The sequence below is a fragment of the Engraulis encrasicolus genome, chromosome 22 (assembly GCF_034702125.1).
Source record: "Engraulis encrasicolus isolate BLACKSEA-1 chromosome 22, IST_EnEncr_1.0, whole genome shotgun sequence".
Taxonomy (NCBI): Eukaryota; Metazoa; Chordata; class Actinopteri; order Clupeiformes; family Engraulidae; genus Engraulis; species Engraulis encrasicolus.
Genome location: NC_085878.1, coordinates 24,178,502 through 24,196,001, shown reverse-complemented (window position 1 = coordinate 24,196,001; position 17,500 = coordinate 24,178,502). Strand labels below are relative to the sequence as shown.

The 17,500-nt window shown below is 48.4% G+C and overlaps 1 protein-coding gene across 2 annotated transcripts in view; it reads left to right on the top strand.

Moving 5' to 3' along the window:
• Positions 1–17,500, top strand: part of cemip (cell migration inducing hyaluronidase 1) — a 148,622-nt gene that overhangs the window by 72,608 nt on the left and 58,514 nt on the right. For both annotated transcript variants that reach the window (XM_063189030.1, XM_063189029.1), the window contains exons 9-11: positions 1,346–1,467; positions 3,498–3,645; positions 10,333–10,524. In XM_063189030.1, the coding sequence (XP_063045100.1) occupies positions 1,346–1,467; positions 3,498–3,645; positions 10,333–10,524 (462 nt within the window). The remainder of the gene's footprint in view (positions 1–1,345; positions 1,468–3,497; positions 3,646–10,332; positions 10,525–17,500) is intronic.

Genomic DNA, 17,500 nt, shown 5'->3' with positions numbered 1-17,500 from the left:
GTCCAGAGTGGCATCATGCAGCTATTGTCTGTAATCGACTGTCTTCCTTCTTTACCCTACGGCCAGCCCATGGTGGTGCTGAGGAGGAGGAGGAGGAGGATGGGCTGCCTGTGCTCTTGGCTGCTGCTGCTGCTGCTGCTGGTGAAACATAATCATAATCAGCTGTTTCTAAAATTAGACAAACGCGCCTGGTGATGATTAGCGAGATCAAAGAGGATGTAGTCTTCATTGCAGACCCCCCATCTCTTTGGCGAGCTTGCGAGCTCTGTCTGTATTTCTATCTTCTATCTTCTATCTTCTATCTCCTGTCTTCTATCTTCTATCTTCTCTCTTTTTCTCAGTCTCTCTCTCTCTCTCTCTCCCCCCCCCTCTCTCTCTCTCTCTCTCTCTCTCTCTCTCTCTCTCTCTCTCTCTCTCTCTCTCTCTCTCTCTCTCTCTCTCTCTCTCTCTCTCTATCCCTCGACATCTCTCTCTCCTTCCTTGTCTATATTTCAGCCTCTTCTCTCTCTCCCTCTCTTGACTTACCTTTCTCTCTTTTTCTTCTCTGTCTCTCTCTCTTCATCTATATTTCTGCCTCTTCTCTTTCCATCTCCCTCTCTACTTCCCTTTCTCTCTCATTCTCTTTTTCCTCTCAGTCTCTCTCCATCCTCTATCCATCTCTCACTCACACTACTGCTCTTTCTTTTTCTCCATCTTTTTTTCCCTCACACACTCTCCTCCCTCCGTGTCTCTCTCCATCGCTCATCATCTTACTCTCCCTCCCTATCCCCCCCACCTTCTCCTCTCCTCCCTTTTCTCTCATTCGTTCCTGTTTTAATGCATTTGATTTGAATGCTGCCCCTGCAAAACAAGGAGAATTCCCCGCTGGCTCTCCCTCATCAGGGCAGAATGTAATGCGGGCAGAAAGCTCCTCAATTACGCGGCCTCAAACACTTTCTGACATGCTGAATGGGAAGGAGGCAGAATTCACGGATGTAAATTAGTTTTAATATCTGTGCGTGGACCCTCTCTGACAGGGTAAAGACTTTGGGCATACTGCACGCACTCAGCGGGTGGTTCATGTGAATTTTGTGTGTGGCAGTGTTAGTGTGTGTCTTTGCATCTTTACAGTATTCATGTGTGCGTGTGTGCGTGTGCGTGTGCGTGCGTGCTTGTGCCCGCGTGCAAACATGTTGATGGTGTGTTTATACGGCTGTGTGTGTGTGTGTGTGTGTGTGTGTGTGTGTGTGTGTGTGTGTGTGTGTGTGTGTGTGTGTGTGTGTGTGTGTGTGTGTGTGTGTGTGTGTGTGTGTGTGTGTGTGTGTGTGTGTGTGTGTGTGTGTGTGTGTGTGTGTGTGCCCTGCAGAGGCGGAGTGGACGGAGTGGTTTGACCGGGATGATGAAAGGGGCTCTGGAGACTGGGAGAAGCTCTCTGATCTCCACAAGGCTTACCCTGAGCGCCTCTGCAGCAACCCACTGGACATGGAGGTACTGTACACAAGCACACACACACATGCACATGCACACGCACTGCACATACACAGATGCGGGAACACACAGAAACATACACACATACACACCCACGCATACATGGATACATAAACACACCTACACACAGATGCAAAAAACAAGATGCACGCGCACACACACACACACACACACACACACACACACACACACACACACACACACACACACACACACACACACACACACACACACACACACACACACACACACACACACACACACACACAAAGATGTTTGTGTACTGTTTGTTTGTGCATTGGATTGTTTGTACACTAAAGTCATGCAAATCCACACAGACGCACACACAGAAATGCACATGTACACAGATGCACACATGATGAACTAATGTGCATATACAAGCAGAAATACATGTGCACAGATACATACTACAGTAGATACACAGATGTACACATACACATAATATACTATACTTGAACACAGATACTCACATTCAGATATACACACAAACAGACCACTCAAATACCAGCACACTCATATAAACAAACAAATATGTTTTATGGAAGTATGAAAGAGAAACAATAAAGTTGGTGGTTCTAGCTCAAGCGTTTCTGAACAAATAGTACATTCAAAATAAAAAAGACAACATGACCCAGATTCTGTCTTTCTCGCCACGCCCTGTGACCCAAATTTTGTTTGTGGTAATGCACAAACAAAGACTCTCACACCCTGACTGTCTGTAAGAAATATGATATGTAATACCCATCCTAAATCACACTGACACTCAATCTAACAGAGTAGTGATGTGTAATGGGTTTGCTGTGTAAATCATAGGCTGCCCAAATCTTAATCGACAGTTGCTGACGTCAGCACCAACGGACTTCTTGGGGCACTTACCTACTGCCCTCAGTTAATATATGCAAACATGTAAGTTTTGGAGCATTTCAAATAGAATTGCCATTTGTTTTTGTTTCTTTACTTCTAGGAACCCCCTGAAAACAAATCAACCTGTTTCCATTAATATTTAGTGACAAAATCCAAGATGGCTACCATTGTGCAAATTCTGCCCTTAATAGTGGTTTATGGTTAAGATTCTTTCAGTTGATATTCTTTTATTTCTATGGCAACCCTGGATAGGAAACAATATGTCTTCAATGTTTTCCTTACTTCTTAGTGGCACAATCCAAGATGACACATAGCAAAATGGATGTATCTTCTTAAAAAATGAGGGAAGAAAATTGACACAGGGCGCGCGCAACAAATGCTAAATAAAACTGCACATAAACGAGTTGCAAAAGGGGTAATTTCTCTAATGTTGGCCATTTTGGATCTTGCTTCCAAAAGTTAAGGGGAAAAAATGGAAGCAGGTTGTTTTACATTCCGAGGAGGTTCTACAAATACATAAAACACCAATTGCCAGAGGGGCCAGATCAGATTTGGATGAGATACATTAGTTGGCTATTTGGTGTTTTAAACAAGTTGTTTGCTTTACCATCAACAGTAAATTGCACTTCAGCTTTTAAAGATGTGTTTGTGTATTTATTTCACAAACATCCCTTTTCTGTAGTCATTTAAGTTTAGCTGCACAAGTTGCACTGTAAATAAAGAGTATTTGTAAGATCTCTCAAAATCTCTTCTAACGACTCCAGGCCGAGACCCATGAAAACATCAAACATTACTGACGAGTTGCATGGTAAATAGAGAATACTCTAAATAAATCTCTCCTCCCTTTTTTCTCCTCTCAACTCCTCTCCTCTCCACTCCTCTCCTCTCCACTCCACTCCCCTCCTCTCCTCTCCTCTCCTCTCCTCTCCTCTCCTGTCCTCTCCTCATCTCTCCTCTCCTCTCCTCTCCTCTCCTCTCCTCTCCTCTCCTCTCCTCTCCTCTCCTCTCCTCCTCCTCCCTCCTCTCCTCTCCTCTCCTCTCCTCTCCTCTCCTCTCCTCTCCTCTCCTCTCCTCTCCTCTCCTCCCATCTCTTCTCCTCTCTCCTCTCCTCTCCTCTCTCCCCTTATCTCTTTCTCTCTCCCCAGGTCGAGACCCATGACGGCATCCCTGCCAACATGACCGGCGAGATCTTCTCTAAGAACGACCAGAGCTACGGCTTCGTGTGCCTGAATAAGGATCAGGCCGACGGGCTCTGCCATAACTACAGAGTGCGCTTCCTCTGCGGCAAGCTGGGTATGTACGGAATGCACTGAGCTGCGCTGTGCTGCGCCGCGCTGGGCCTATCTGTGGGTTCTGGGCTGCTCCGCGAGAAGCGAGGAATGAGGCGCGAGCGAGGGGGGGAAAGCACCGCGAGCCACACTTCATCTGTCTCCACCACTTTGCTAAGCGAGCGCAAGGGCTGTAATCATACAAATTTGCATTGGCTGGGAGGGACAAGGGGGAGGAGACTGGGGAAGGGGGGAAGGGAGGGAGGGAGGGAGAATGTTATTGAAGGCTGCTTGTGATGTGGGGGGGGGGGGGGGGTGATGGAGCAGGAATGAGGAGGTGTGGGCTGGTGGGAATGAGGGAGCAAGGAAAAGGGGATAGGAAAGGGAGGGAGGGATGGAGGGAGGAGAGGGTGCTGAGGCTGAGTGGAGGAGGGAGTAGTGGAGGTGGTGATGGAGCAGGGGTAGGGAGGGCAATGCTGGTGGGGATAAGGGAGTAAGGAGCAGTGGGTGGTAAGGAGATGGGGGAAGAGGAGAGGGTGTTGAGGCTGAGTGGAGGAGGGGGTAGTGGAGGTGGTGATGGAGCAGGGTGGGGAGATGCTGCGGATAGGGGAGTAAGGAGAAGTGGGAGGTAAGGGTAGGGGAGGAGGGAGGAGGAGGGAAGGGGGTGTTGAGGGCTGCTGGTGATGGGGGAGTGGAGGTGGTGGTGGGGAGTAATTAAAAGGGGATGGTAAGGGGAGTGGAGGGGAGAGGAGGGTGGATAGTGCAAATTCGGAGGTTTGGAAACTTGGCGTGAACGTGCTGCTCCATCGCTCTCCCCCTCTGCCAGGACTTGCCACACGTACGTACCTCGTCACGTGGATCCCATGTCTCGCTAAACTACTACGCCCCCATCACTCAAATACACAAACACGCACGCCACACACGAGCCAGCCTCCTCCTAACGCTTAAAGACAGCTCCGCGGTCTGAGAATCTTGGCACGCGTTTCGAGGTAGCGAGGAGTTCAGCCGTTCTGGCAGTAGTGTAGCGCGGTGCCAGAAGTGTAGGCTGCGGAGGGCAAAAGGGTGGAACGTAGGTTGGCGACTGGTGAGGGTATATGTATGAGCAGCGTCGGTACTAGCGTAGCATGTTTGTTCTGCGCCAGCACGTCAACGCTCGCGCACTGGAATGAAAAGAATTCAAATTGAATTCCAGCTCAATCAAGCTTCTCCGCTTATGCTGCCGCTGCTGCTACTGCTGCTGTGACCACAAGCTATAGACGCAAGACCTGACCTTTTTAGAGCTTGAATTAAACAACAGGATGTGATGGAAAAACATTGCACATCCATCCATGCAACCATCCATCCATCCATCCAGCCATCCTTCCATCCCTCCAGTCATCCCTCCATTTGGCAGGCACAGCAGCAGTGCTACACAGAGGGTACAGGTGTGCTCGCATATAAAGTAGCCGGTTTTGCCTCCCGTGCCGAATTTGGTATTCCGTCCCACCCCGAAACGGCACAGAGCGGAGCAGCGCAGCAGCGCCACTGCTCACCTCCACGACCCCACACTGCTGTGCCCTCCATTCCTCATCGTGTTGCAAATGTGCTCAGGCACTACCGATCGAAGCCACTGTGTGTTTGTGCCTTCCCACCCCCTGCTGTGTTGGTATGTGTACATATGAGTGAGATTTTGTGTGTGGGGGTGAGATTGTGTGTGTGTTTATGTGTTTGTGTGTGTGTGTGTGTGTGTGCATGTGCGCATGTGTGTGCGTGTGAACAGCATGTGTGTGCGTGTGTGTAAGTGTTTGAGTGTGTGTGTGTGTGTGTGTGTGTGTGTGTGTGTGTGTGTGTGTGTGTGTGTGTGTGTGTGTGTGTGTGTGTGTGTGTGTGTGTGTGTGTGTGCGCATGTGCGCATGTGTGTGTGTGAACAGCATGTGTATGTGTGTGTATGCGCTCGAGTGTGTGTGTGTGTGTGTGTGTGTGTGTGTGTGTGTGTGTGTGTGTGTGTGTGTGTGTGTGTGTGTGTGTGTGTGTGTGTGTGTGTGTGTGTGTGTGTGTGTTTGGGAATATGGGAATACGTGTGGGAGCATGTGTGTATGTGCGTGTGCGATTGTGTCCTGGCAGAGCTATTTCCAAATGCTAAATGCAAAACACACAAAAAATCACTATTGCACCCTGCCAGTCTGTTGGAGCAGGACACCAATGTCTCTCCCACCTGGCCAACAGGTCGCAACCTCCACCACACCAACTCCCCCCAACCCCCGACTACCCATCATGCAATGCACTCCATTTGCACCGCCGAGATCAGCAGACAAGCAAGACGACAGCAACAGCAGAAGCAGCAAATGAGCAAAAGCACGATGGATTTTTTTGAAAAAATGCTACAGTCGGTGATGTCATGGCGAGACTATGAGCTAAGGCGCCATCATGCAGTGTGTGTGTGTGTGTGTGTGTGTGTGTGTGTGTGTGTGTGTGTGTGTGTGTGTGTGTGTGTGCGTGTGTGTGTGCGTGTGGTTGGGGGCTGGGGGGGCCAGATCTGGGTCAGCTTAGCAGTGAAAGATGATAAGAGCTCGGTCGGTTGGGTTTGTGTTTTAGAAGAAGAAGAAAAAACCTGCTGATGAAGTGAAGTGGGCCCCCTAAAATCACCAAAGGAATGCTTTTCGGAAACCCCAAAGAGCTAAGAGAATATTTACAATGGCTGTTATGGATAAAGAAAGAGAGAGAGAGAGAGAGAGAGAGAGAGAGAGAGAGAGAGAGAGAGAGAGAGAGAGAGAGAGAGAGAGAGAGAGAGAGAGAGAGGAGATGTGGTGGCTGGCTGTTGTGTAGTGGAGATGGAGATAAGATGACACAGACACACACACACACACACACACACACACACACACACACACACACACACACACACACACACACACACACACACACACACACACACACACACACACACACACACACACACACAGCCAGAGGAGAGTAGAGGAGTGGGGATGCAGTGGGTAGCACACACACACACACACACACACACACACACACACACACACACACACACACACACACACACACACACACACACACACACACACACACACACACACACACACACACACACACACACACACACACAGCCAGAGGAGAGGAGAGGAGTGGGGATGCAGTGGGTAGCTAGCTGTGTTTAGTGGTTTTGGTTTTTAGCTCTCGCTGTGTGGCGTTCCTTCCTCCTGGCCAGTGAGCAGGATGCAACCTCATGCCACACTTCTCCCTGATCCATCACCCACACCATACTGTATTATTTCTCTCTTTTCCCTTTGTCTCTTTTAGTCTATCTCTCTCTCCCTCTCTTACCCCCCTCTCCCCCAACTTGCTCTCTCTCCTCCACTCGCTCTCTTTCTACCCCCCCCCTCTCTCTCTCTCTCTCGCTCCCTCTCTTTCATTCTTTATCCCCACCACTCTCCCTCTCAGTCTTTGGCATAGTATCTCTCTCCCTCTTTCCATTCTCTCTCTCTCTCTCTCTCTCTCTCTCTCTCTCTCTCTCTCTCTCTCTCTCTCTCTCTCTCTCTCTCTCTTTCATTCTTTATCACCACCACTCTCCCTCCCTCTCAGTCTTTCGCATAGTATCTCTCTCCCTCTTTCCATTCTCTCTCTCTCTCTCTCTCTCTCTCTCTCTCTCTCTCTCTCTCTCTCTCTCTCTCTCTCTCTCTCTCTCTCTCTCTCTCTCTCTCTCTATGTCATGGTCACCTACTCTAATAATATCCCCAGTCTTCCTCATATCCTCCCCATGTTCGCATTCTTGAATAATAAACCTCAATGCTTATAAGTCCCCAGTTTTGAAAAAGCAGAGCCAGACTACTCTACTCGTTATTTATGGGGTTGTAGAGGAAAACTTCCAGCGATTCAGAGCTTTTCTTATTCCCTTCGGTCTGAAACCCCAAAACCCTTTGGCCTCGCATGCTCCTACACACACACACACACGCACACACGCACACGCACACACACACACACACACACACACACACACACACACACACACACACACACACACACACACACACACACACACACACACACACACACACACACACACACACGCATGCATGCAGACACACACACACACACACACACACACACACACACACACACAAAACAAAACACAACATAACAGAGTCAGCATCTGCCTCCCTCATCATCTTTACTGTATGTGAGTGAGTTAGTTTCCACTGGCCACCCACGTCCTGTTGTCCTCCTCCGCTGTTCCACAACTCTCTCTCTCTTTCTCTCTCTCTCTCTCTCTCTCTGTCTCTCTCGCTCTCTCTCTGTCTCTCTCTGTCTCTCTCGCTCTCTCTCTGTCTCTCTCTATCTCTTTTTCTTTCTCTCTCTCTCTCTCTCTCTCTCTCTCTCTCTCTCTCTCTCTCTCTCTCTCTCTCTCTCTCTCTCTCTCTCTCTCTCTCTCTCTATTTATCTCCCTCTCTCTCTCTCTATTTATCTCCCTCTATCTCTCCTTCTCTCTCTCTCTCTCTCTCTCTCTCCTTCTCTCTCTCTCTCTCTCTCTCTCTCTCTCCTCTTCATCGGGATTCCCGGATATCCTCCGCTCCTCAGCTGTGTTTTTGTTCCCCAGGCCAGCTGGCCACAGGAGTGGGGACCTGGAAGGCCACCAGTCAGTCAGTCAGTCCCTCCGACCGTCACCTCGTTCCCTCACTGACCTTTACTGACACTAACAAACATGGAATTGCTCTATTCTGGGGGGAACGCAAGCGCAGCTCGAACGAGAGGTTATTACTAGCAACAAGTCTGTATTTATTTGAGTAGTAAATGCGATCCAGATTTGGGGGCCAGGGCTCTGAGAATCCAAGCTTTTGGCCTTTAGTGGCCTAACTCTGGCTTAGTGATGGGTAAACTGGCTTTAGAGGCCGTAATCCAGTATCACGAGTTTTGTTTGAGCCGTGAACTGGATCAACTTATTGCACCACACTTCAGAGGCGTTGTGAAGGCAGCTATTTTAATCATCTGGAGTAGGTGCAGCCAGGAAAATATTGTTCGTTATTCAAGTGTTCAGTGCTCTTTTTCGTCAAGTTTCCCTAAATTTAACTGACACTGATTAATGCTTGTCACAGTGGTGACCTTTTGCATTACTACGCGATGCCAAGTGGAGACCTTTGCCTTTTGCGTCATGATGAGACGCATGGCGGGGACCTTCGGCATCATAATTGACAAGCTGAGTGTGAGAATTAAGGCCGCTCATGACTATTTTAGGATCTTACACAACCCGTTGACACACTTGTTGAATCCCTATGAACACCAACTAAATGCTCAGTCATGCAATGCTATGAGTTTCTCAACCTTTTATCTGAGCCAGTGCCTTGGCTTGTGCCAACCCACAGAGCAAGAGATTTAAGAGGAAGATGGCAGAAGGATCATTACTGTTTTAGTTGATAGACCAAGTTGACAATCCACTGAATCTTTGTGAAGGCTAACTGAAAGCTCAGTTGTGCAGTGATATGAGGTTCTCAGCCTCTGTTTCTGTGATTCTATCAGCCAGTTGTTGAATCAGGAGATTTGAAATATGTGGCACTAGACTGGAGACTGACTCTGAATTCAGGTTACCCATTGCGGTTTTAATGTCGTACACAACCAGGCATACTTGTTGAATCCTTATGAACTTCAGTCAAAGCACAGTCGTGCTGTGTTGTGAGGTTCTCTGACTCTGTCTTGTATGTGCTCTGTGCCCTGTGCCAACCCATGGAGACCTGACAAACCGCAGCCCTGGCTTCTCACTCTCACGCCATCTGTCACAAAGTCAGAGTGTATTCTCTCAGCTGTCAAGCACAAAGAGACTAAAAGTGTTTTTCTTTCCGTTTTTTACTTTTTGACTGTGCCAGCCAGTCATCACGACTGCAAAAAGACGTCTGTCGCATTGTTCTCGTGAAAAGTTTTGTCTTCTTTCCTCTTCTTTTGTTCTGCTTCGTCTTCAAATAGAAACTTTGATTTCTTCACTTACGATACAGCACATAATGATTCTGATGTTTCGTGCCAAGCCAGCCTGTAGGAGACACAGCTTATGCTAATTATGAGGCTATATACGATGGCATTCATACTTATTCACTCCTCTTAAGTTTGAGAAATACCCAAGTTTTTGAAAACTTTGTAATTTAAAGCTGAGGACAGTTACGCAACGAGGAAGCGGATATTGTTTCTTATGCCTACATACACATTTCTAAAAATGCATTTATTATTGCCTGACACATAATCATTGCAGATAACACGTTACGGGGGGAAAAAGAGCTTATTCTTGTTCATTTTCTCACTTCTTGTAGAGGCGGTATTACGCATCGCTGTGTGTGCAGCATGTACCTGTATGGGTCTTTTTAAGCTACTGGCATGAATTATTTAAAAGGCATGTTCTTCTTTCTTGTGATTTAGCAATTAATCACAGAGCAATTGCCTGGCATTGTGGCAGCTCGCAAGCCCATGTGCAGAGTAGACCTCAGCTGTCTGCCGCCCGCCTCACATTTTGGCTGTGTTTTGAAAGCACCAGTCGGGCAGTTGCCTAGTAACTACCGATTCACTGCAAATTGGAATCGCGGTGGTTATTCCATGGATCACATTAACAGGTTGCAGTGTGCTGCTTGTGTTGTGGGTTTTTTTTTTGTCTGTCATCCTCCCCTCTGTGAATGACATCAAATAATAACATTTCTTATTTTTGTTTTGTTTTGTTTTTCCTCTCTTTTCTCCTCCGCAGTCCGCCCTCAAGCATCCATCACGGTTGACACGCTGTCCAACTCCAGCATCCTAGAGCTGGCTGACGAGGCGTACGGCTGGAGGGCCGGTGACCGGCTGGTGGTGGCCAGTACCGACTACTCCATGCACCAGGCCGAGGAGTTCGACGTGCTGCCTTGCCCCGCCTGCGCTACCAACCAGGTCAAAGTTCAAGGTCAGTGAAGGTCAAGTCTACACACACACCGTCACAGTGTTCTCACACTCTTGCTGAAGTATTTATCAAAGCACTACCCTTGACCACAAGCAAGTCAATCACATCACCACACTCTAACCGAGGAGTTCAATGTGCTGCCTTGCCCCGCTGTGCCGCCAATCAGGTCAAAGTTCAAGGTCAGGGAAGGTCAAGTCCACACACAATCACGTTGTCCTCACACTGCTTACTGATCTGTTAACCAAAAGCACAGCCTATGCTCACAGGAAAGCCAGTCAAATGTTGTCTCACGGCCCACTCTCTTCCCAATGTGTTTACCAAAGCACTGCCCTCGGCCACAATTAAGTCAGGCACATCTCCACACTTGCCCAGAGGTGTTTACCAAAAGCATGGCCCACAGTCACAGACAGTCAAGTCAATCATGTTGTCCTCACACTTACACAGAGCTGTTTAGACTAATTCAGTCTAAAACATGGCCCATGGCAGGCAGTCTTGAAGGCAAGTGGAAAAAGTAGAAGTCCGCACTCTGTTGCTGCTCTTCGAAATTCATTCAGGTCATACAATGTTTCGACCCAACAGGGTCTTCATCAGGCAGCTTGTTGGGTCGAAACGTTGTATGACCTGACTACATTTCAAAGCGGAGCTACAGTGTGCGGACATTTCCACTATCAGACGCGCCTTTGTCCTGCACCTGGCCTCAGAGAGGTGGGATGTGCATACTCTTACTCTTATGAAGAGTCTTGAGGCCAAGACCATGGTCTACTCATGCCGTGCAAACAGCTGTGTGGAAAGAAAGACTCTTGAAAAGGATGTGTATTTGCACTGCGAAGCATGTTTTGTTTTGCTGCGCTTTCAGTCAGGGATCGTACTTCGCTTGCGTAAGCATGTCTGATGGAGACGGTGCAGTTCTCATGTTGTTGTGTTGTCCTGTCCGACCGGGGGTCAGGCACAAGTGAGTGAGTGAGGAGAGTAAGTGGGGTGAGTAAGATGTACACGAGGCAACCTCTAAGCAGCCGCTAGCAGGGTCACCCCAGGACAGAGCCAGCAATGACGGGCTGCAAGCAACTGGGGTGGGTGGATGGGGGGGGTCAAGGGGGGGTTCAGCCGGCCCACGCGAGGTAGAAGGAAGGATAAGAAACTGGAGAAAGTCTGGAAATTATGAATAGTTGACTCCGGCCCAGTGTTTGAAAATTCCACTGCGCTTGACCGTGGCCGTGGATAAATGGAGGAACAAATCAGTCTTTTTGCCAGAGCGAGAGAGAGAGAGAAATAGAGAAATAGAGAGAGAGATTAGGAGAGAGAGTGAGAGAGGAGGAAACAGAACGAGGGAGGGAGGGAGAGAGCCAACAAGATAGAGAGAGAGAAACAGAAAGAGGGAGGGAGAGAGAGCGTGGTGTTGCATGCCTTTTACAGCTTTTTGGCGCACAGCCTGGACGTGGCGCTGAGAAGGAACCCAAGGCGGAGAGATTTTGCGACTGGATGACCTCTCAAAGAGGAAGTGTGCTGCCTTGAAGAAGAGCTGTGAAAAGTTTTCTCTTTTTGCTGTCGCTCCCACTTCTCTTCCCTCCCTCCTTTCTTGCCACGTTCACAAGTTGTTGTCTCTTTCTTTCCTCTCTCATTCCTTTCGGTCTCTGTTCAGCCAAGAGAGAGAGCACAATTCACCGGAATGACCCTGCGGTCGGCTTCAGCAGAGTTAGAGCTAGACTCATCCAGGGGAAGAAAAAAAAAGTTTTTCCAAAACTGCTGTATCACTCGCTGCATCGCTCCATTCCATAAATTGTTTTTGCCCTGAGCCGAGGATGCCGTGCAAAAGGGGAGTAACACGGGACCTGTCTGCTCCTCGGCCACGCTTTGAAGATGTGTTTTTCCACCCTCCCTTGAACCTCTCCTAGCGACTGCGAAGTGGGCTGATGTATAGTTTGAATCTAAGGGACAGACACAAGGCCCTGGCCTGATATGGCTGATCTACCGTCTATCTCTCTAGTAACGGGCACAGGACCCTGCATGAGACCACATAAAATATATGGCCAATAGAAAAATATAGACAACGGGATGAGCGATGGGGATGGCATTTTGGTGAACGCAGTAGCTTTAACTCTGTTGTTGTTGTTGACGCATGTTGTTGCGGCCGCAGTATAATAGATGGATTCTGATGATAGCCATCTGACCGGCTCTTTCATAGGGCAGTGTTTTCTTTGTCCAACGCTTATTGGTGCGGGCAGCTAAGTAATAAAGGAGAAAATGAAACTGGCCAGCACGGCGTAGCTTCAACCAATGTTATCTGTAACACTGCTGCAAATAATTTAACTCACAATATGTTTGTCCAAATTGAGAGATATTGACTGTTTATCACGGATAAGCATCACAAGTCATATGCTTGATCACTTCCAGCGCTAAATTGTTGTTGATCAATTGGTGTTTGATGTTTTTCTGTTGATATCCAAACTGCTGCCATTGTCGGGTGGTGCTTCACAAGTTCTCTGTTTACCTACAGACTTGCATGAAAGGACTTTGTCTCTCTTTATAGTCTTTCGAACCTTGATGATCACTGTCTAGGAGCAGCTGGGATTCTTTGTTCGATTTGTTTTGTATTTTTCTGTTAGTTGCCTGTCCCTATTTCACAAGCCGTCTGCGCATCTACCTGCATGAGAGGAGTTTCTCACTGTCTGATTTTCTGTTGAAACTTGATCACTGTGAAGGAACGGTTTGGTTCGATTTCTTTTCTTTTTCAATTAATTGCCCAGTCCTTTCTCCCAAAGCTGTCTGCGTACCTATCCACCAGCCGGAGAGAGTATTTTTTTGTCTTTGCAGGATAAGCCTGCCCTTCGTGCTTATTAGACAGAGGCTCGTCGGCTCGCTCACTCACTCCGCTCACTCCTCTGAGATGGTTGTCGACAAAAGGATTAGCATTCCTCCCAATTCAAAAGGTTAAATGATCACCGAAAACAAACACGCGCGAGTGTCACTTGCTGGAGATTTCTAGTCATGACAAGAGCCGTTCCGAAACGATGCACATAATTGCGCACCCCACCCCTCAATCCCCCAACCTCCCTCTCTCTCCACCCTCCTTCTTCACCCCACCCATCTCAGCACCTCACTCTACGCTATACCCTCCTTACTCTAGCCCCCTCCAGCAGGCACACAGACTGCAAAACACGTTACTCAGTTTACTCAGCGTGCCGATTAAACACGCAAAAACCTCCGCTGGTATGTCTCGACTTTCTCCCCCGCTCGCACGCAGGTCAGATAAGGCAGCTACACAGACTGGAGGGCAGAAAAGCACACACACTTGCACACACACACACGCGTGCACATGCGTGCACACACACACATACATGCACACACACACACGCACACGCACACACATGCGCACGCACACACACACGCGCGCACACGTGCACGCGCACACACACACACACGCGGACACACACACGGACACACACACACACACACACATGCACACACACACACACACACACACACACACACACACACACACACACACACACACACACACACACACACACACACACACACACACACACACACACACACACACACTCAGGCCCTGAGAGCGACCCAACCCGCCTCGTAGAGCGAGCCTACGTGAATCTCAGCTTTTCGTTTCTTTTCTTTTCCCCCGGCCACATTATTGCCTTGCACTTGTGTTTGTTTTGTTTAGCTCTGTTGTGTTTGGTTGTTTGCCTTGTGTGCATTAGCATATTTTGGCACTAGCAGGCAGGGAAGGGAAGCAGGAGCGCAGGCTGTTCTGTGGCGTGGCGCAGGTACGGTACGGTACTGTAGCTAGCCGCCAGGAGAACTGGATGGATTTTCTGCTGTCTGTTAGCTCTGCTATGGAGGGGTTGTGGTGTGTGTGTGTGTGTGTGTGTGTGTGTGGGGGGGGCGTTTGGAATTGGCTGCTCCATCTTGCAACATTCCCGGCTCCATTTCTCCCTTTTTTTCTCTCTTTTTTTTCCTCACTCCTCCTATCCCTTTCTCTCTATCGTTTTCCCTCCCTCCCTTTCTCTCTGTCGTTTCCCCTCTCTCCCTCTCCCTCTCCCTCCCTCTCTCTCTCTCTCTCTCTCCCCCTCCTCATTCACATTTTTGCTCAATTTCGTCTTTTGCCTCAAAGTTGCTAAACTAAGTCCCCTTCCACGTCTGCACATGCACGCACGCACACGCACGCACACACACACACACACACACACACAAACGCGCGCGCGCGTAGACACACACACTCATCCCCCCAGGTTGTTAGGTAGCTCCAGCACCTGTGTTATGTTGCCTGCCTGCCTGCCTGTTTGCCTGCTGTCTTCAGCCGGCATGCCGTAAGATCCATCATACAAACACAGCAGAAAATTACTTTGTTTTCAGGTGTCGCAAGGACACTCCCACCCCCTCCCTGTCACAGAAACAAAGACGTCTCGCTGTACGTAGCTAGTTTGCTGGTGAAATTGTCTCTATAATTTATTTCTTTGTTTTTCAAATGGCTTAGGCTGGCTAATTGGGATGCCTTTGTTTTGTTTTCAAAGACAAGTGCGTTGTGCGTGCTGAGGAGATAAGGTGACTGATCTGCAGAGATGGAGATGATGTGCTACCCAGAGGACAGAAGCATGTGGTTAGAGTGTTTTTAATTGAAATGACACATGATGCATCACGCACACGCACACACACACACACACACACACACACACACACACACACACACACACACACACACACACACACACACACACACACACACACACACACACACACACACACACACACACACACACGTGCACTTGGACACTGACACAAACACACATGCACTTGGACACTCACACAAACACACACACGCACGCACGCACGCACGCACGCACGCACGCACGCACGCACATCTATCTCTGTTGTCAAATGCATCTCCATAAAATACAAAGACGCACACAGCAACACAACACTGTGCTGTGTTTTTTGTTAATCACAGGCATGCAAACCCGTACTGCCAGAGTCGTGTCTTCCAACGTTCACGTGGAGAGTGATGGAGGTTAGGTTGGCTGGAAATCATTGATAGCTTATTTGATTAGCAGTTGCTGATGCGGCAGTGCAGTGGGAATACCTTTACTGAGTGCTTTTTAAGAGATCTGGAATGCTACCTTGCCAAAGAGAGTTGAGCGCGAAGAAAGCCATCTCTCTCTCTCTCTCTCTCTCTCTCTCTCTCTCTCTCTCTCTCTCTCTCTCTCTCTCTCTCTCTCTCCCTCTCTCTCCTCTCTCTCTCTCTCTCTCTCTCTCTCTCTCTCTCTCTCTCTCTCTCTCTCTCTCTCTCTCCTTGGGCCTGTCATGGGGTGCAAATGGAAAAGGAACTCCATGTCCTCCAAACTAACTCTCTTAACTGACTGGAATGGAAGAATGGAATTTGCCCTGACAATCCAAGTCCCCCTGCTAACGTTCAGATTGCTCTTCCTGGAAGCAAAGTGAAAAGTCCCTTTGAAACTACGAACCAACGGACGCACCATTTAAAAAAACAATACCTCACTCCTTTATCGTTTTATTTGATTTTTGTTTTTCAAGAAAGACCTGTTGTCCTGTTATTGTTGCCGTTGTGGTCCACAGGAGGTCATCCATCCCTCCTCGCGTTGACAATGACAAAGCTGTCCCCGCTTGACACTCGGGATCTTGACATTTTCTTGCGGTGATGTTTTGTTTTTCGCCCGGTTTCCCGTTTTTGTTAGCCTTTGATTTCTTGTGACATCTCGCTGCTTGGCTGAAGAGCTCGGCCTATTTCAAGCGCTGCAGCAAGCAGCAGCACAGCCCTCGAGAATGAAAGAAAGACTCCTCTCATTTAGTTTGTTCCTATAAACAATTTCTTTCCTCTCTTTAACTGGTGGAGGAAGCTTTCCGGTTGTTTCCTGTCCCACAGCACTTTCCAATTAGGAGTGCTCATTGCTCTTGGCTGTAGATAGGTACGCAAGGCGCTGCATGCTTTTGTGAGAGGTTAGGCATTCAGCGCTGTTCAACAACTTCTCCATGCTTGCAACATTCTCCATGAATTCTCCATGTTTCCCTCAGAGAAAAAGAGAGCAACTGGGGTCTCCGACGTTCTCTAACGATCAGGGCCTACGAGCACTGTGATAATAACACACTCGCACATGCACACACACACACACACACACACACACACACACACACACACACACACACACACACACACACACACACACACACACACACACACACACACAGACACACACACACACAGACACACACACACACACAGGCACATGCGCACAGACACACAGACACACAGACACACACACACACACACACACACACACACACACACACACACACACACACACACACACACACACACACACACACACACACAGGCACACACACACACACACACACACACACACACACACACACACACACACACACACACACACACACACACACACACACGCACACACACACACGGTCATACATTTGTTCACCAACAGGTCAGGTCACTTGCAGACACCTCTTCCATCCCAACAGTCTCTCGTCCCATACCATACCCCCAGCCCAGCCTAGCCAATTAAGCCCTTAAGATGCGGCTTTATAAATAAGCTGTTACCAGAATGGCAATGACCAAGTCGTAATGTATTACTAAAGGCCCCGTGCACTGTCATTGTAGTGTAGTACTATAGTAGTTAACTTTCAATGTCTATTGCAGCGTGCCACAGGAGGTACGGCGCGCATTAAGGGGCTACACACAGAGCATTGCAACGACCTTGAACTCTTGTAACCTTGAAACCTTGGTAAAATAGGAAATAAAAACGTCCTTTACCCCAGGGACATGCATGCGAATTTGGCCAAGTGAAGCAAACTTTGCCATTCATTCCTATGAGAGGAGGCGAAGGCAAGTCAACAGAAGCGAAGCGAAAATATTTGACATAATGCAAATGAGGATCGAATTTCTCCTGCGGTGGCCAATGATATCAGCAAAATAATTGTT